Source organism: Anomaloglossus baeobatrachus, chromosome 2, assembly GCF_048569485.1.
Source record: "Anomaloglossus baeobatrachus isolate aAnoBae1 chromosome 2, aAnoBae1.hap1, whole genome shotgun sequence".
Taxonomy (NCBI): domain Eukaryota; kingdom Metazoa; phylum Chordata; class Amphibia; order Anura; family Aromobatidae; genus Anomaloglossus; species Anomaloglossus baeobatrachus.
Genome location: NC_134354.1, coordinates 621550747 through 621571599, shown reverse-complemented (window position 1 = coordinate 621571599; position 20853 = coordinate 621550747). Strand labels below are relative to the sequence as shown.

General features: G+C 42.4%; 1 protein-coding gene across 2 annotated transcripts in view; it reads left to right on the top strand.

The window, feature by feature from the left end:
- The window catches only part of SUGT1 (SGT1 assembly cochaperone of MIS12 kinetochore complex), a 238643-nt gene that overhangs the window by 83291 nt on the left and 134499 nt on the right, over window positions 1-20853 (top strand). For both annotated transcript variants that reach the window (XM_075336843.1, XM_075336842.1), the window contains exons 8-9: window positions 1428-1447; window positions 3336-3373. In XM_075336843.1, coding sequence (XP_075192958.1) covers window positions 1428-1447; window positions 3336-3373 — 58 coding nt within the window. The remainder of the gene's footprint in view (window positions 1-1427; window positions 1448-3335; window positions 3374-20853) is intronic.

Below are 20853 nucleotides of genomic sequence, written 5' to 3'. Positions count from 1 at the left end.
AGCAGAAACTCTTTTGTAACCTTGGCCACATCTGTGCCTTGCCACAATTCTGTCTGAGCTCCTTGGGCATTTCCTTAGACCTCATGATTCTCATTTGGTGGTGTCCCACTTTACCACACACCGTGGGTGGCATCGCGAACCGAATACGGTCAAGGCCGTACAACTACGCCCCCCTTTTCATTCGGCGTGTCCGCGTGACCCCCGGGTCTGGAGGATCCCTCGAGGCACACAGTGGGTCCGGATCCGAGCAGCGCCGGCTGCTGGCACGGGGGCGGCATAGTAACTACAGGTCATTTCTCACGGTCGGTAATGTGAACACATTACCGCTCAGGAGAATTGCAGTGTGTCCTCACAGGGACTCTTATCTATTGATCTATCTATCTATCTATCTATCTATCTATCTATCTATTCTCTATCTATCTCAGAAGGAAATTACCTTTTTTTTTTTTTTTTTTTTCTTTTTCAATGTTCTTTATTGCATTGAATGCATTACAATACATGTACCAACTTGCGGAAAAACCACACCAAAACCGCAACAAAACGCATGCGGATTTCAGTGCGTTTTTTTGGCGTTTTATTTCCACGGGTGCGGAAATCTTTCAGTGCCTGCGGAATTTTCTTAAGAAAGTTCCATTATCTAGTGCGCACAAGGCCTAAAGGGGTTATCCAGTGACATCCAGAGCGGCTCACTTTTGCATCAGGAGCGAGCGGTGCTAATGAAGTGACAGTCTTTGTTTTCCATTTTCGGCAGGTATCGGGCGTATGTTCCATTCATTAGACTAGGACAGGTGCTCAGCTGTGCCCACATCACCCCAGTGGTGCGGCTTGTAAGTCATTGGCACCGCTCCCTGCTGATAAGGTAGAGAGCGGCTCTGGATGCTGCTGGAAAACCCCTTTAACTTGTGTGGAAACCACTGGAGTGTTTAGTTCATTTCAGTGAAGGTTGTTTTTTTTTCCAGATGTAGTTTGCTCTGGTCTGGGTCACTGCCTCGCCACCGTAGCAAGAAATGTAGGCTTCAAAATGAGCTGGTGAAACGTTTGTCATTTAAATCTGCACAATATGACAGAGGATTATCAGAGGAAGGAATCACTTTTTTGAGATTCTAAGAGGGGGGAAAAAAAGAGTTTTTTATTCTATGTCCAAAGTATGTGACACTTCAGCTCCAACAGTGATCCGTTCTCTATTTGTTGGGGTTAAACCGACATATTCTTTGGGTATGTAATAGAAACTCTTTTACCTTAGGAATCTCAAAAACTTGATGCCTTCCTCTATTTATCTAATTATCTTCTATCATTTTGTGTCCGTTAGCCAGAGCATATGGAGGCTCACACTTGCATGCTATAGGATTTGTGCTGCTTTCCTGCTTTTTTTTTTGTGTGTGTATATAATTATCAATATTAATGCACTGTTTTTGTGTAATTTCTAGGTTCATCATGTCCTGAGCTGGTAAGAATAGTTTGCAATACTCTATGTATGTGGAAAACACGACCTGTGTGTGTCATAATGATCTGCAAGTACAGATTATTGTCTCCCTGGTCTGCATAATGTAAAGATGCAGCTTGTTGGAACCCCCCTAGAAGCTTTGGAGGAGGGATTTGGTCATATAAGTAAGATAACATTCCACTACAGCAGGGGTGGGGAGCCTCTGGCCCGCGGGTCGTTTGTGGTCCATGATGACTTTTTCTGCGGCCCCCGGGCACATTACCGGGAACCACAGTGCTTGAGCGGCAGTCGCGTTTTTGCCGGCGGCTGGCCCTTTATATCCCACTGCGTGATGCGAGGAAGCGCATGCACTCTGGCCTGTGGGTAGATGCTAGAATGTACGGGCTCCTTCCAGGACCTTACTGCAGCCCGTACGTTCTAGGGTCATACCTGGCCTGTGATACCGTGCTCAGGGCTCACATTGTGGGCGGGGTAAGCAGTGCATTGCGCTGCTGTCACAGAGGAAGAGGTGCAGTAGATTTACCGGCCTCCCTGCTGTACATGCCTCCCAGACCTGTGCTGTGTGATTCCTTCTCCTAAGGCTCTCCATGCCGCCTCCTTGGGTTCTCCATGCTTCCTCCTAGGACTGTCCGGTAGGAAATTCCAAATGCCCCCTGGCAGTAAAAGGGTTCCCCACCCCTGCACTACTGCAATACCAACTCAAAGCTTTTATGACAATATTCAGTCCGAAAAGCTTTGAAAAGTTGCATAACTCCATTGCAGCTTGAGGTTGTTCTAATAATTTTGACTTTTGGCATTCTCATGTCCTATTTGCCCAGCTCCAGCAAAGTGGGCGGAACTGGGACGGGAGCGTGGTGACTATCACTTGTCAAATTCACGATGAGTGGCAGCATTTGCTATGCAGCAGAGACTGGAGTAGGATTCTTGGCCAGCTGCACATGACTCATGAGACGCTCCTGATTCATGAAGAGCAGTACACTTCTCCTTGAATCAAGAGCTTCTGACTCCAGCACATCTCTTTATGAAGATCGGAGTGATTAATTGGGCCTCTAGTATTTTCCTAAGGCAATTTTCACATAACACTGTTGTGGCCAGTACTCAAAAGCCTAAGGGTAAGTTAACACTTTCGTTGTTTTGCTTCCGTCAGGTCCGTCTTTGCAACGCAACGACGGATCCGTCGTTTTTTAGATGTCAACTGACGCAACGGATGTGTTATTTCACAGGATTCTGTTCACAGGAATCCTGTGAAAAAAAAAAAAACTGATCCTTCGCGTCCGTTACATCCATTCTGCGTCCATTTTTTGACGCATCCGTCGTGATCCGTTTATGTTTGGGACAGCCCACTGGGTGTTCCAAACATGCAGAGCATGCTCAGTAGAGCATGACGAATTATGGCGGAATCCAGCATCCTAGACAACCATTATAACAAATGACGGATGGCGACAGACACCTGTGCATATTTTTGCCGCTCCAAAAAACGTTACATTCAGCGTTGCTCCTGCCTGACAGTCAGTCAGTAAACTAGTGATCCATCACGCGGCAGATGCAACACACGGCCATCCGTCACAATCCGTCGCTAATAGAAGCCTATGGGGAAAAAACGGATTTGTAATTTCTGAAGGCGACGGAAACAAAACAACGTAACTGTGAACTTACCCTAAACGAGGAGCGGTGACAAAAGCACAGATGTTGAAATCTTTCTACTACACTTTTTCTCACTCTTAAGTGTTAAAGCGGATGCAAAAAATTTAGCAACTGTTGCCATGTGATAACTGATATGGAAAGTAAATTGTAGGATGATGATAGGCTTATATGTGAAATTAAATATTTTATATAGACAATATCTTGTAGACTATTTTGATGGCTTACACTTCATCTCTTTCACCCCCAGGAGCAGGCTAATCACGAGAAGAAAACTTCTAAATACAGGTATTGTTCCATCCTATATTATGTTAGAAAAGTATGTAGAAATTGCAAAGAAGCTCTTATACATGAATGTCTATTTTTAGTGTTTCATAATCTCTAACTAAAAGCAAACAACTGACAAAAGCATACTTTGAAGTGAACCTTCCTGTTTCAATGTCAAGAGCACCCAAGACTTTCTGCTCAAAGTAAAAGGACGTTCAGTGCAAATGTAAAAAAGGAACCTTGACTGATAGATACAGTGTCACGTCTTCAGTATGATGTTCAGTCCTTTCAAAACGATTCAATAACCGCAATAATGTAAAAATTTACAGGGAACATGCAGCTGGACCTGTAGAGGAAAATAAAGTGCTCACACCACCTCCATTTTTCAGAAGCTGCGGTGCTCTGAGGATTTTTTTTTTTTTATTTTTTCCACTTGTCAGATTATAATAAATGGAAATGTCACACCTTTGTAATCAAGAGACTGGTCTGCAAATCTGCGCTACGCTAAACGTTTGTTCATACTTTAGCTCGTAAAATTGTCAGTAGGTATAAAAAAATTTGGGTCAGGTTTCATATATCAGCAATGTTATGCGGGCGTCACACGAGACGAGCTATCGCACGATGCATCGTCGGGGTCACGGTTTTCGTGACGTCCATCCGGCATCGCTTGCAACGTCGTTTCGTGTGACACCTCCGAGCGATGCAGAATCGCTCACAAATCGTCGTGTACTCGTCGCTTATTTTTAAAAAATTGTTTATTTTTAATGGCGCCGGTTGTTCATCGTACCCGGGGCAGCACACATCGCTCCGTGTGACACCCCGGGAACGATGAACACCGCTTACCTGCGGCCCGCGACTCCCGCCGGCAATGCGGAAGGAAGGAGGTGGGCGGGATGTTTACGTCCCGGTCATCTCCGCCACTCCGCTTCTATTGGCCGGCTGCTGTGTGACGTCGCTGTGACGCCGAACGTCCCTCCCCCTTCAGGAAGTGGATGTTCGCCGCCCACAGCGAGGTCGCTCAGCAGGTAAGTGCGTGTGACAGGGGTTTAACGACTTTGTGCGCCATGGGCAACTAGTTGCCCGTGACGCACAAACGACGGGGGGGTACGATCGCTTGATAGATCGTACCGTGTGAAGCCCGCATTAGGCTGTGCAGAAGTTGGTTTTTTTTTTACATGTGGTTTTTTTATTTTAATTTTTTTTTTTGCGTGGAATCAACCTTGAGGAATTTTTTGAGCATTTTTTTTCTCTTTTTTTCCCTTGAAGAGAATTTGAAAATAATCTGGTGGACAGGAAACGTTTGCCTGTCCCTTTTTTTTTTCTTTAAAATTACTATAAACTAATTTATTGAATAAAATAATGATTCTTCAAAAAAAAAAAATCACTTTAAAACCTCTTCTGGAAGAGAAACTATACCAACGTAGGAGCATTTTCTGATTGTTTCATCTTGAAAAACTCACTTGTAAACACCTCAACAAAACACCTTTGTCAGAACAGACTTACGATTTAGATTAACAAGTGATGTCTGCTTGTTTATTTACACAGGCAATAATGTAATGTTCTAAAGAAATAAAACATTACATTATAGTTTGCATATTGTAAGTCAATGTAAAAATTTCATGTTTGTGTATCCCCAATAACTTTCTTTTCGATGAATGTTCTAAAACACAAACAAATGATGACAGAACAGCTTTAATGACGTTATATACCAAACTATATGTACTCTCAAATGGTTAACTGAATGAAAGAAGGTAAGAAAAAAGCATCTGGTAATTTATTGGTATTCCCTCCTCAGATATGTTTTTGCAAATCCAGGTCTAGCACATGTGGATCCACCTTCTGGTGCTATCACTTATCACTTATCTGAAATATTTAACCTTATCTCATGTCACTGTGAATGGATAGGTGGTCACGCATGTGTGCCCCACTCCATTTACATCTATGGAGCTCCCGTTGAAGTTGGCAGCGAGAGATGCCCATGTACGGCCACCTCTCCATTCATAGCGGAACAACACAGGCCCAAAATGTTAACATAGGTCGGAGTTCCAGAGGTGGGATCACCATCAGGCCTAAGCCACACGGCGAAAAAACAGTGCGAGTGGAGTGCGATAAAACATCGCATTCCCCTCGGACCAATTCTAGCCTGTGTGTCAGCGCACATGGGCGATTATTTTGTCAGCCCTAATCGGACTGAGAAAACAATCGCAGCATGCTGCGATTGTAAGCTAAGACTCTTTCTCTCGCACCCATTCAAGTGAATGGGGCGAGAGAAAAATCGCACTGCACTCGCGGTACACCGGTGTACTGCCAGTGCAGTGCGAGAATGGCAATAGCCGGCTACGCAGGAGAGAGGGAGAGAAATCCCTCCCTCCCCTCCTGAGTGCCGGCCCGCCCCCTGCAGCTGAGGTCTGATCGCACGAACGGACCTCAGTTGCAAGGACACACGCATGACACTCTGCTCTGCTGTACTGCCAGCACGAGCCGAGTGTCATGCATGGGGATCGCAGTAGTCCCCATGTGGCCCCAGCCTCAATGAGACACTCCTGGCATGACCTGTGAATTTACCATAAATACCTGAAGTGAGAATATTCCTTAAAGGGACTCTGTCAGCAGGTTTTTGCTATGTAATCTGAAAACAGCATGCTGTAAGAGTTAAAACAGAGAATTCAGCACTGCGTCTCTTATCACAGTGTGTTTTTGTTTACATGCAATGTTAGTTTAACCCCTTAACGACCGCCGATACGCCTTTTAACGGCGGTAAATAAGGGTACTTCTTCCGATCCGCCGCTTTTTTACGGCGGTCGGAAATAAGGGTATAGCGCCCCCCAGAGTCAGAAAATCTTCGGGATTTCAGCTACCGGGGGTAGCTGAGACCCTGGAGATCATGATTTGATCATGCCAGATGGAAGATAAATCTCCTCCTCGGTCCCCCGGTGTCGCCAAAGTGCCCCCCCCGACCCACAACCCCCTCCCGAAAATCCAACATGGCCGCGCACCAGCCGCATTTACCCTTTTTCCTCTGATTTTTGTTGCATGTGCCATGACACTGCTCCCCAGGCCCTGCCAGGTCACCCCCTATACCACGTGCTCCCTATATTCTAGAAGGTCCAGAATCGTCATGGGACCTCCAAAATGGATTACAGGGGACCTGATTTTTTTTTTGTCTCTTCAATAAATTGGTGAAAGAGGGAATGTTTTGAGGAGTGTTTTTTCAAATACATTTTTTTTGTCAATTTTTTTTTTTATTACTGTCAATTCGTTATGTCTGGTATCAGATAGACGCCGTGACATCACTAATTGCTGGGCTTGATGCCAGGTGACATTACACATCTGGTATCAACCCCATTTATTACCCCGTTTGCCACCGCACCAGGGCAACGGGATGAGTTGGGGCGAAGCGCCAGGATTGGCATATCTAATGGATGCGCCACTTCTGGGGCGGCTGCGGCCTGCTATTTTTAGGCTGGGAAGAGTCCAATAACCATGGCTCTTCCCACCCTGAGAATACCAGACCCCAGCTGTCAGCTTCACCTTAGCTGGTGATCTAATTTGGGGGACCCCACGTTTGTTTGGTTTTTTTAATTATTTATTTATAAATAATTAAAAAAAAAAACAGCTTGGGGAGCCCTCCAAATTGATCACCAGCCAAGAGAAAGCTGTCAGCTGTGGTTTGCAGGCTACAGCTGTCTGCTTTACCCTAGCTGGCTATCAAAAATAGGGGGGACCCCGCGTCATTTATTTAAATTTTTTTGGGCTAAATAAAAGGCTAGGCACCCTTTAGTGCCACATGAAAGGCACTAAAGGGCGCCAGCTTAGAATATGCAGGGGCGTGGGACGTTATATATGTTTGACATCTATCCATTCATCCATTGTAGCATTTTAGGCTATGTGCCCACAATCAGGGTTTGCAGTGTTTTGGGCGCAGAGTGTTTTCCCTGCATCCATAACGCTGCGTTGTGCAGTACAAGCACAATGCAAGGATTTTTAGAAATCCCATGCCCACTGTGCTTCTTTTTTCCACAGCATAAACCTACCTGTGGTGCAGCTTCCCGAGCCTCAGCATGTCAATTTATGCTGCGGAGACAAGAGTGCTCTCTGCAGGTAGAATAGAGCTAAAGTCCACAGCTGCATGGATAGCTGCGTTCTCCAGTGGACAACACTCACATCTCTGCAGGAAGGCTGACACTGTGTACTAGACGCTGTGTCGCTGGATCATGGCCACATAACCTAACAGTGAGAATATTGTTGCTACAGCAACATTTTTGTGAAGTAGCTGTGGATTCAAAATGCTTACTATACTCCTGAATAAAATCCTTGAGGGGTCCAGTTTCCAAAATGGGGTCACTTGTGGGGGGTTTCTGATGTATAGGTACCCAAGAGGCCCTGCTAATGTGACATGGTGCGCGCAATTTATTTCAACTTTTCCAAAATTCAAATGGTGCTCCTTCCATTCCAAGCCCTCCCATTTATCCAAACAGAGATATTTGGCCACATGTGGGGTATCCCTGCGCTCACAAGAAATTGGATTACAACCTGTAAAGTCCACGTTTTGTTGTTGCCTCTTGAAAAAGTGAGAAATGTGATGCTAAATCAACATTTTTGTGAAAAAAATTAAAATTTTCAATATGGCAACCTAAGCTTTATCAAATTCTGTGAAGTATTCATGGATTCAAAATGCTCAATATACACCTAGATAAAAGCCTTGAGGTGTCTTGTTTCCAGAATGGGGTCACTTGTGGAGGACCGCCACTGTTTAGGCACCGTAGGGGCTTTCCAAATGCGAAATAGCGTCCGCTAATTATTCCAGCCAATTCACTCAAATGGCACTTTTTCCCTTCCGAGCCCTGCTGTGCACCCAAACAGTTGATTTCCACCACACATAAGGTATCAGCATACTCAGGAGAAATTGCAAAATAAATTTTATGCTGAATGTTTTTTCCTTTTACTCTTGTTAAAAAAAAAAAAGCTACCTGGTTGAAGTAACAATTTTGTGGTAAAAATGTATTTTTTTTTATTTTTACAGCTCAACATTATAAACTTCTGTGAAACACCTGGGGGTTCAGGGTACTCACCAAACATCTAGATAAATTCCTTGTGGGGTCTATTTTCCAGAATGGGGTCACTTGTGGGGGGGAGCTTCACTGTATAGGCACCTCAGGGGCTCTCCAAATGCAACATGGCATCCGCTATTGATTCCAGCCAATTTTGCAGTCAAATGGCTCTCTTTCCCTTCCGAGCCCAGCCATGTGCCCAAACAGTTGATTTCCACCACATATAAGATATCACCAAACTCAGGAGAAATTGCACAATAAATTTCATGGTGATTTTTTTCCTGTTACCCTTGTGAAAAAAAAGCTACCTGGTTGAAGTAACAATTTTGTGGTAACATTTTATTTTCTTATTTTCATGGCTCAACGTTATAAACTGTGAAGCACCTGGGGGTTCAGAGTACTCACCTAGCATCTAGATAAATTCCTTGAGAGGCCTAGTTTCCAATATGGGGTCACTTGTGGTGGTTTTATTGCTGTTTACGTACCTTAGGGGGTCCTCCAAATGCGACATGGTGCCCGCAATCTTTTTCAGCTAAATTTCCTTTCCAAAATTCAAATATTGCTCCTTTCGTTCCAAGCCCTCCTATTTGTCCAAACAAAGGTTTCAGACCACATGTGAAGTATCACCGCGCTCATAAAAAAAGTGGGTAACAAACGTTTGGGTCAAATTTTTGGAATTGCCTCTTGAAAAAGTGAGAAAATTGATGCTAAAGCAACATTTTTGAGAAAAAAAATGACAATTTTCAATATGACAACGTAACGTTATCAAAATCTGTGAAGTACCTGTGGGTCCAAAATGCTCACTAAACCCATAGATAGAACACTCAAGGGGTCTAGTTTCCAAAATGGGGTCACTTGAGGGGGGTTCCTGCTGTTTAGGTACCTTAGGGGATCTGTAAATGCAACATGGTGCCCGCAATCTATTTCAGCCAACTTTGCTTTCCAAAATTCAAATATTGCTCCTTTCGTTCCAAGCCCTCCCATTTGCCCAAACAAAGGTTTCTGACCACATGTGGGGTATCGGCGCGCTCATAAGAAAGTGGGTAACAAAGTGTGAGGTCCAATTTTTAGTGTTACCTCTTGAAAAAGTAAGAAAATTAGTGCTAAAACAACATTTTTAGGTAAAATGTTAATTTTTTTTTTTTCATTCGACATTACTTTAGTTCCTGTGAAGCACCTGAAGGGTTAATAAACTTCTTTGATGTGACTTTGAGTACCTTGAGGGGTGCAGATTTTAGAATGGGGTCACTTTTGGGTATTTTCTGTCACCCAGGCCTCTCAAAGTCACTTCAAATGTGATGTGGTCTCCAAAAAAATGGTTTTGTAATAAATTTTGTTGAAAAAATGGGAAATTGCTGATGAACTTTGAACCCTTCTAACTTCCTAACCCCAAAAAAATTTGTTTCAAAAATTGCGCTGATCTAAAGTAGACAAGTGGGAGATGTTATTTATTAACTATTTTGTGTGACATAACTCTCTGGTTTATGAGCATAAAAATTAAAAGTTTGAAAATTGCAAAATGTTAAATTTTTTTTGTCAAATTTCAGATTTTTTTCACAAATAAAATTAAAAAAATATCCTAAATTTACCTCTAACATGAAGCCCAATATGTCACGAAAATACAGTCTCAGAATCACCGCGATCCATTGAAGCGTTCCAGAGTTATAACCTTATAAAGGGACACTGGTCAAAATTACAAAAAATGGCCTGGCATTAAGTAAAAAACTGGCTTCGTCCTTGAGGGGTTAGGCTATGTGCGCACAGTGCGTTTTTCGCGGCGTTTTTGCGCGTTTTTCGGGTGCGTTTTTGGCATCAAAACTGCAGGACTTTGCTTCCCCAGCAAAGTCTATGAGTTTTCATTTTTGCTGTCCGCACACATCTGTTTTTTTTACCTGCGTTTTTGAGTTAAAAAAAAAAAAATGGACATGTCAGTTCTTTCCTGCGTTTTTCTGCGTTTTCCCCCCATGCAATGCATTGGAAAAACGCAGCAAAACGCAGAGATCAAAAACGCAGCCAAAAACGCACCAAATCGCGGCAAAAACGCATGCGTTTTTTTATGCGTTTTTTCGACGCAGGAGCGTTTTTGTGCGTTTTTAGCGTCAAAAAGACGCAATGTGCGAACCTAGCCTTAAGCTTCCTAGCCTTATCATAGTCCGACCCTGCAGCCTGTGAGCTCCAGTCAGACTTCGCCTCCCTCTGTGATGAGCCGCTTCTGTTTATAGAAATGTACACGGAGAGGCTGGTGTGGACTGGGGGGGGAAGCTGTATTGGCTCTGCTACATGCAAAATCTATTGATTCTGTGAGAACAGCAGCAGCCAATAATATAAGTGATACATCGTTGGATTCAGGGCCTCTATGCCTACTTTATGCAGATGAAGTAGCAAAAACTTGCTGACAGATTCCCTTTAAGGGTTTTTATGACAGATGGTGGATGTGAACAGGCTTGTATTTATATATAAGTATATGTATTTCCAAAATGTATTTGTAAGGCTATGTGCCCACGCTGCGGAAAATGCGCGGATTTTGCCGCGGATTTCTTGCGGAAAAGCCGCGGATTTCCCGAAAATCTGCAGCACAGCTACTCCCCAGCCATTTCTATGGCATTTTGGAAATGCTGTGTCCACGCTGCGGATTTTTCCCCAGCGGAAATCGTGCGGATTTTCGTCCGGAAAAATCTGCAACATGTCAACTATTTCATCCGGATTTTTGCTTTAAAACTGGGGAAAAAAAAAAATCCACACCAAAATCCGCATCAGATCCGCGGCAATTCCGCGGTAAATCCGCACCTTTGAAAAGGTGCGGATTTTGCGGGAAAGCTGCGGCTTTTGATGCAGAAAAATCCGCAGCTACATTCTCCCGTGGACACATAGCTTAAAGATTCCCCACGTTACCTTGTTATGATTCTACAGCAGCCCCAATGTATTCCTGGTAGACCAGCTACCTAATACGGCCTATGTGGCAAATGCTCTGAGCACTCTACTGTTTTTGCTTAGCTCGCTTGCTCTATGTAAGGCCTCCTTAACACGTTCATTTTGCACGTATGTGTTGCATCCGATTTTTTTTCACGTATACAGCACGTACCCATTATAATCTGTTATTATTCACGCGCATGTTTTTTCATGGACAGTGTGTTTGTGCAAAACACATGTAGACTTGATGGTTTTCTGATTAAAAAGGGCTAATGCAAGTGTATCGGTCCATGACAAATACACAGCACACGGAGGGCATGCACATGCTGTTTGTGTTTTAACATTGCAAAGTATATGAGAAGATTTTTAATTTATGTTTAATCTTTCTTTATTAAAGTAAACAAAAGAATTTACAGGAAGAAAAAAAAAGATTCAAATACGTGATTACTTCATGTCAACTTAGTGAAAATCACTGATGACATTAGTGAGCATTTCCGGCCGGCTGCTGCCGGAGCTGGCACCGAGAGCAGCTAATCAGTGGGGGTGCCGTGTGTCCTGCCGATTTTAGATATTGATGACCTATCTAAAGACAGGCTATCAGTGTTAAAGTAGTGGACAACCTTCTTAACTACTCAAATCTGTCTACAGTTCTGCCTGCAGTGAAGGATCAAATTTACTCCTGCTGCCTATAATGGTGAATTTACCCACTGCAGATTTCTCCAACTCTCCTCGGCATAGGTCATCCATATGTAATTTCCAGAAAGCCCCTTTAAGTCTTGATTTGAAAATACTTTGTATAATTGCAGCCTTTTTGACTTTAGAGTAAATTAACAACCACTGACACATTTAATAGCCATCTGTAAAAATACATGTTTAATAATGGATGCTAAACTTTAAAAAAACAAATATATGTATGACATTATTCCCTGTAGAAGAGTCTACTCCGTTTTGCTTCCTTGTTGCAGACATACAGGGAGTCTTCTCCCAACTTTCTTTTTTTTTTCTTTGGGGTGGGGGGGGGGGGCTAAATTCTTCTTTTTTTTTTTTTTTTTTTTCTTGGGGGGGAGGGGGGGCGGCTAGAGCATTATATTGAAAAAAAATGGGAAAGTTTAGAAAACTAGATGGAGCTTAATCCTTATAGAATATATAGTGAGATAGCTGTGCAGCGCTGAAGGACCGGATGCAGGGAATTATTGCAGCAGGATGGATTATACCTGGAGTGTGTGGCCTTTATTTTCAGTATAATTGTTGTTATACATTATTTTTTTTTTTTTAAGTGTAAAAGGCAAATTTAGTGTTCAAGAGTAGGCTCGATCTAAGTAGATTATTATTTATCATTATTTGTCTTGTAGTGCCAGTGTCCTCTGCAGTTTATTACTCTCTTTCCTGTTGCCTTATTCTGTCTGTCTGTTTTGCTCCAAAATGACATCATTACAGTGCCAACCGTTGTACCACGCCCCTCGCACACATTTTTCACCTATACACATCTCCCCCAGGACTACTCCTTTTATTATCCTCTCTCCGCTGGACTACTCCTATTATCCTCCTCTTCCCCCAGGACTACTCCTCCTATTATCCTCCTCTCCCCCGAGGACTACTACTCCTATTATCCTCCTCTTCCCCCAGGACTACTCCTCCTATTATCCTCCTCTCTCCCCAGGACTACTCCTCCTATTATCCTCCTCCTCTCCCCAGGACTACTCCTCCTATTATCCTCCTCCTCTCCCCAGGACTACTCTTCCTATTATACTCCTCTCCCCCCAGGACTACTCCTCCTATTATCCTCCTCTCCCCACAGGACTACTCCTCCTATTATCCTCCTCTCTCCCCAGGACTACTCCTCCTATCAGACTCCTCTCCCCGCCAGGACTACTCCTCCTATTATCCTCCTCTCTCCCCAGGACTACTCTTCCTATTATCCTCCTCCCCCCCCCCAGGACTACTCCTCCTATTATCCTCCTCCCACCCAGGACTACGCCTCCTATTATCCTCCTCTCCCCCCAGGACTACTCATCCTATTATCCTCCTCCCCCCCCAGGACTACTCATCCTATTATCCTCCTCCCCCCCAGGACTACTCATCCTATTACCCTCCTCCCCCCCCCAGGACTACTCCTCCTATTATCCTCCTCTCCCCCCAGGACTACTCCTATTATCCTCCTCTCCCCCCAGGACTACTCCTATTATCCTCCTCTCCCTCCAGGACTACTCCTCCAACACACACACTGCACAAAACATACCTCCCCCCAAAACACACACACACACACACCCACACAAACCGCGCAACACACACAGCACCACACAGACACAACGCTGCAGGCACACAGCACTCCACACACAACGCAACAGAGAAACAACACTGCTCTCACACACCCCCACACCCAGACAACACCCAGAACATTTACAGCGCCCTACACAAACACTTGGCAACTACACACAACATATATATATATATATATATATATATATATATAACAAAAATATAATTGCCTTATTCTGTCTGTCTTGCTCCAAAATGATATCATTACAGTGACAACTGTAATTGTAAAGCGCTTTGCTTAGTTACCCGATATTTACCCTGGCTACGTGTACAAGGAGCCAGCGCTAAGCGGTGTACACTGGAGAGGGAGAGAGGGAGAGATGGAGACTGAGAGAGAGAACAAGAGAGACAGAGACTGACTCTGCAGTAAGCCGCGCGATCAGCTCACTCTGGTGACCTGCGCCCATAGCTGCAGTCCTCCACCCGAGAGCTGTGTCCGCGGGTCACCTGAATGAGGGCACAGCTGATTGCGTGGCTCACTTCACTTGCTGCGTAGAGCTGACAGAGAGTTCTACTGCCACTCATGTCAGCTTCATGTAGCAGAGATGAAAGCGTCGTGAGACCTCTGTGGATTATGTCGGACCTGGAGGGGTATTTGGAGGTTTAATAAAGTGGTGAAAGAGGGTTTTTTTTCACCACTTTATGTGGCATTGGGCCACATCACAGCATCAGCATATTTTTACTTAACTTTACACTCTTCATGGCCTTCTTTTATTACAAGCCATGGACATCATTAAACATTAGACTAAACCTAACCAATCCAATCCATCCATCCAGAATCGGGCCACCTTCTAATAAATATATTATAATTATACCCTGTATATATATGATATATATATTTTTTATTATTATAAAGTTAATTAAATTATATTTACTCCAAATCTCTGACATATAAAAATAATCATACTGCGAACATAAAAGTAAAATTGAACCTTCATGACAATTTCTCCACTTTAGAAGATCCCTACTTATTAGAAAAATATTCATCTTTACATTCAGTCTTCATGAGAATAAATCCACAGCTTTCTTTGTGCACCTTACTACCCTTTGGTGCTTTCATTACTATAGTTTACCGGTTCTAAAATTATTAGTGCATATGAGATACCGTATTTTTCGGACCATAAGACGCACTTTTTTCCCCCCAAATGTTGGGGGAAAGTGGGGGGTGCGTCTTATAGTCTGACTATAAGGTTGCGGGTGCGGGGAATGAGGGTGCCGCGGGTCATCGGCGGCACGAGCAGGCTGTAGCAGCCTGCCGTGACCACGTGGGCCCGCTCATTACATATGCACGCCCATCCTCCCGCCCATCATCTCTCAGCGAAACTGGCGCTGACAGGTGGGCGGGGGGGGGTGCGTGCATAATTAGCAGCCGGCCGTGATCACCCCTGGCAACTACAGCCTGGAGTGATCATGTGCGGCTGTATTCACTGCCCCCCGTGCATCATTATCAGCGCGGGGTGCAGTGAATCAGTGTACTCACCCGTCACCGTGTGTGGAGCCGCCCCCCTGCAGCATCACGTCTTCCTGTTTGTGCCGGCGGTCAGCTGATCTGGACACTAGCGGCGCGCACCGCGATGACGTCATCGCTGTGCGCGCCGCTAGTATCCACCAGAATCAATCAGCTTACCGCCGGCACAGACAGGAAGACGCGATGCTGCAGACACCGGTGATGGCTCCACACAGCGGCGCTGCAGCTGAGACAGAGATCGGTGCTTCAGGGAGTGAGGAAGGGTAAGTATAAACGTTTATTTTTTTTTTCCTGTGCCACAGGATACACGCCATTTACCAGGATGGGGGCATTTCATGAGCAGGATGGATGGGGGCATTTCATGAGCAGGATGGATGGGGGCATATCATGAGCAGGATGGATGGGGGCATATCATGAGCAGGATGGATGGGGGCATATCATGAGCAGGATGGATGGGGGTATATCATGAGCAGGATGGATGGGGGTATATCATGAGCAGGATGGATGGGGGCATATCATGAGCAGGATGGATGGGGGTATATCATGAGCAGGATGGATGGGGGCATATCATGAGCAGGATGGATGGGGGCATTTCATGAGCAGGATGGATGGGGGCATTTCATGAGCAGGATGGATGGGGGCATATCATGAGCAGGATGGATGGGGGCATTTCATGAGCAGGATGGATGGGGGTATATCATGAGCAGGATGGATGGAAGGTATATTATTAGCAGGATGGATGGGGGGTATATTATTAGCATGATGGGGGGTATATGAGCAGGATCATATACAAGGCAGGAGGATCCTTATCAGAATGGGGTACCTTAGTAGAGAATTTGGGGACATTACCCCCATAACAGTGTCAGCAACAGATCATCGCCCCATAACAGTGTCATAACCATATTTTTTGGTTAAAATTTTATTTTCCTATTTTCCTCCTCTAAAACCAGGGTGCGTCTTATGGTCAGGTGCGTCTTATAGTCCGAAAAATACGGTACTTATCTTATATGTGCTTTATGGTGAGGTTTTTTCAATTTGTAGTTAGCTCTTGTATTCATATACAAATAATTTAATAAAGTATATTCCCTGCTTCCCCCAAGAAAAGAGGAAGATTTTTACCTTTATTTAAAAATTGAAAGCATCAAAATCTATTTTGTGCAAAGGCAAATTCAGTTGTTCTATTCTATGGTGCAGTATGTGAGGGTCGCCACTAGTCTGCAGTATTGTTCTACTTTATATTCCAGCTCTGCTACAGAAGAACCGAGGGATTTTTTTTTTCTTCTAAAGCTTATTTTATTATTTCCTTTGGAGAAGCGATATAAAAAAGATGTATTTGCATCTCGTAATGATAAATAATAGTCAGCTTGCAGTGAACATCCAACATTCAGCTGGCGAACTGCACAGTTTACCTGGTTTTGGTTTCAAAATCTAGTTTCCTGAACATGAAAAATGTGAAATTCCAGCAGATGTATGGATTTGTACAATGTAATACGTTCTCTTCCTGCTCCTGTATGTCTTACACATTATTTTATTTTTATTTTTTTAAGAAAACCTTTACTGTAAAAGTGAGCAGTGTACACGGTACATTTTTTGTTGATTTATATATTTTTGGCCTTTAATGATTCACTGGCAAGTCGATGGTTTAATATCTTGTGTATTGAGATTTGAATGTCTGACTGTAAGAATAAGGCTTTGTTCACACTTGTGTTTGGGACTTAATGTCCTAAAAGAATCTGATGTATAACTGTGCAAATGGAAGCAGAAGCGCCCCATTGCTTAAATTGGGGTCTGTCTGGCTTCCATTATCTATAACTTTTTGGAACATTAAAAAAATGCATTTTTCAAATCTTTTTTTTTTTTTTTATTTTTCTAATGACTAACGCATAACAGAACTCGGATGGGCATATTAACTAAAGGATTATTTCCATTTCCATAGATATTATGAAATAGTGCTTACAAAAACAATTGATCACTTTTGCAATTTACTAATTGAAATTGGCAGCACGTCTTAAGCTATTAACACTCTTACCTTTTTGTTTATAGGTCCCTATATAGGAGACCACCACTGTTTTATATTTTCTAAGTACTATGCTAAAGTTGGCGGGGATTGGGAGCTAACAGTCCGCTCCAGCAATACCAACCAGCTTCAAAGCAGTGCTTACAAGCTCGATAGAGAAAAGGTAGTAAGCACTGCAAATGTTCTGCTGTTTAGCTGTGGTGATCTTCCTCCAAGGCAACGAGATGTAAACAAAAGTGTTTATCTCAAGAATGGCTGAAAATTTTAATAAACAGTACATTGCAAAATTGTTTTTATTTTACAAGCAATATCCAACCATACCCAAATATGAAACTGGGAATAACTATTTAATGGTTGCGTTCAACAGTTCTTCAGATATAACACCCCGCTCTCCAGTCCTCCGACTGCTTCGAATCAAAACCCAATTGTGAATAGACTGTCCTAACAAAAAGATCCAGCACTTCTCAAAGGCAAGACTTTAATTCTTCAAGTTAAAAAACATGACATATGAAGGACAGAAGATTCAGAAAAAATAGCAAAGTCCCATAATTGGCTTAAGTTTTTCAAGGCAAAATACCTCTTAATCATAACCTAAAAGCAGGTGGGTGGTAGTACATTGATTTAAAAACATGATCAGAAAATAAAAAACAACAACAAGAGACGATACATATAAGGAAAACAACCAATTTCAAATATACCAAACTCCAAAAATTAGATCTACATGATATCCAAGCATTTTGTAATTTAATCATGTAAAATTATTTACGTTTATTTACACCTTTCAGGTGGTTTGTAGCTAAAGGCACAGTTACACACAACGACTTACCAGCGATCCAGAAAACGATGTGACCTGATGGGGATCGCAGGTAAGTCGATGGGAGGTCGCAGGTGAGATGTCACACAGTCAGATCTTACCAGCGATGCAGGAACAATACAGGTCGCAGTAGCGACCTGTATAACGATCTCAGCAGTCACTGTGACCCTGTCACACAGTGTCAAACACAGCGATGTGTCCTGCCCAGCAGGACATCGCCTTTGAAGAAAATGGCCTGGACCATTCTGCAACGACTAGAGATCTCACAGCAGGGGCCTGATCGCTGGTAGGTGTCACACATAACAAGATCGCTAACGGGATCACTACTGTGTCACGGAAACCGTGACTCAGCTGCGATCTCGCTAGCGATCTCGTTATGTGTGACGGTACCTTAACCTCAAATTCCAATAAGCTTATCTCTTCAGAAGTCTTCATCTACAATCTTCACCTTTTTGGTAACGGAGTTAACCTTCTCAATGCTAAAAAAAAAAAAGAAACCCTCAAAACCTTTTAATTTACCTCAATGTTCATAGAAAAATGTTTTGACACAGTGAATGGGTTAACGGCTTCAGTGTTTGCAGAATGCCTGACATGTTCATTTATTTTCTGTCTTAATTTTTGTGTGGTACACCCGATATATTTGATATTACACAAACTACAGAAGACCATAATAAACTACAAACATACTACCACAATTAATTGTCTAATTTTATATCCTTTTTTTAACAATTAAACTGATCTCTCTAGTAGTCTTTGCATATTTGCATAAAGCACCTTTACCAATCCCACTTTATGGAATCCCATTGGTGTAAGCCAGGTTTTGTTTTGAATAAACTGTTTTTGAGTGACCAAACTTGCAGCAAAATACCCTATAAAGTATGTAATTTCTTGGCTGAAAATAAACTGCCATTCTGTACTATTTTTTTAAGTCAGCAATCACCCCATAAAATGGGTAAATATCTGTTAATAGGTTTAATCTGATTGTATTCTTTAATGAAAATTGTCACAAAAAATATTTTTATAATATCTCGCTGTGTCTTCCGTTTTTTGTGTATTAAAACATGTTGGTTCTTTTTATCCACTGCATCCTTAACTCTACTCAATACCCAACTCCGATAATCTCTTTTTGCTATTATTTCACAAATTTCTCTTTCCTTCAAAAAAATGGTTTACCAACAATTATGTTTTGCCCTAGTAATTTCTCCTCTTTGAATATTAATTTTAGTGCGTCTCAAATGACAAAAATCAGCTCTCAATATGGTATTACCTGTCGTGGCTTCATGTGTAGGTGTCTTTATGAATGGTGCTCTCAATGAATCTGTAGCACCAAATCCAAAAAGCACACTGAATCTTTGCTCCAAATAAATGTGAAAAAAAGATTGCAAGAATTGCGATTTTGGCAGACACACGGGATTACCATACCATAAGGATGTCGTCCATGTATCTGCCATACCACACCAAGAAATCTACCAAAGGATTATGCTTTGAGAATATTAATTTATCCACCCACCAGAAGACAGATATTTGCAAAAGAAGGCCTATCAATGCCCCTTTTACATTCTAAATAATATGTGCAATTAGCATACAATAATTATTTTCAAAAGATCAATTTAAGCCAAAACAATAAAGGAACCTAAATCATCATTATAGGTGGCATTTAATTTATATTTTTAAATGCAGACACTGCTAAATACCGAAATCATGTGGGATGCAGGTATAAGACCACTCAATGTCGCTTGTGATCCATGTATATTTGGCATCTCACTTGATCTGCTCAACAGAGGCCAAGACATGCCAGGTGTCTTTTAGGAGACCCGGACATTTCTCATTAATCGGTTGTAAGAGGGAATTCTCTTAAAATGTTCATTCAATGACCCTATGCCGACCACAATGGAGGGGAAATGTTTCTTTATGCAAATTAAGCAATCACAGGGTTCTCAACCAGAATAAATTCACCTTCCCTCCTAGAAAGTACACCCTTGGACATTCCCTCCTTCAAAGGTTTTTGCAAAACCTTCCCAAATTTCCCAGTAGGAATTTCTGATAATTTCATGTAAGTAGTCCGATCAATTAATATATCCTGATTGAGCTGAAAATAACTATCTTTAGTCATCTGAACCACCACAGTGCTCTTATTTGCCTTTCTATGTATTAAATCGCTATTTCTCCAATGTCTCAATGACCCTTCTTATTTGGTTGTTGGACCCATGATCTTTCCCTTTATTTGTGGTATCTTACAAATCATTCAAATCCTCCTGTACTAAATCCTGGAACCTGTCCAGGGCCAGAATCCTAGACTGAATGGGGTAAAAATACGGGTTATGTATATCAAAGTTTATAACACAAACAATAGTATTGTTTTCCCGATTCCATAATTGCGGTAAATTCTAATATATTATTTGTTCCTTCAACATTCTTCTTTCACTTATGTTACTAAGCATATTCTGTAAAGATGGCACCGTAACAATTGATGGGATCGCTTTTGCTTCAGTTAAGCAAAAAAATCCCTATTGGATGTGAATTCTTGAAACTGAACCGACAAATGAAATTTCCAAATGCAGATCTGAACACATCCTTAGTTTGAAGAACAGGATTTCTTTTTTGTGCATACTATTCTATGTAACCTGTGATGTGATGAACAAGCAGCAAATGTGTCCATCGACCTTTTCTTTGAATTTGATGTCACCTTTAAGAACCTCTCCCACCCATCAAAAGCTATATGTACCCAAGTATACATTTGACATATCCAGTATGTATTTGTAGTTACTGTGCCTTGCAAAAGAATAGACCACATAGGCATTTTTTGTCTTTTCCCATCTCACATCCTGGAATTTATTTATTTTTGGGGTTTTATTTTGAGTGTTTGTATCAGTTCATGTAAAGAACATGTATAGAAAGCATATTAAAATCGCATCCTTTATT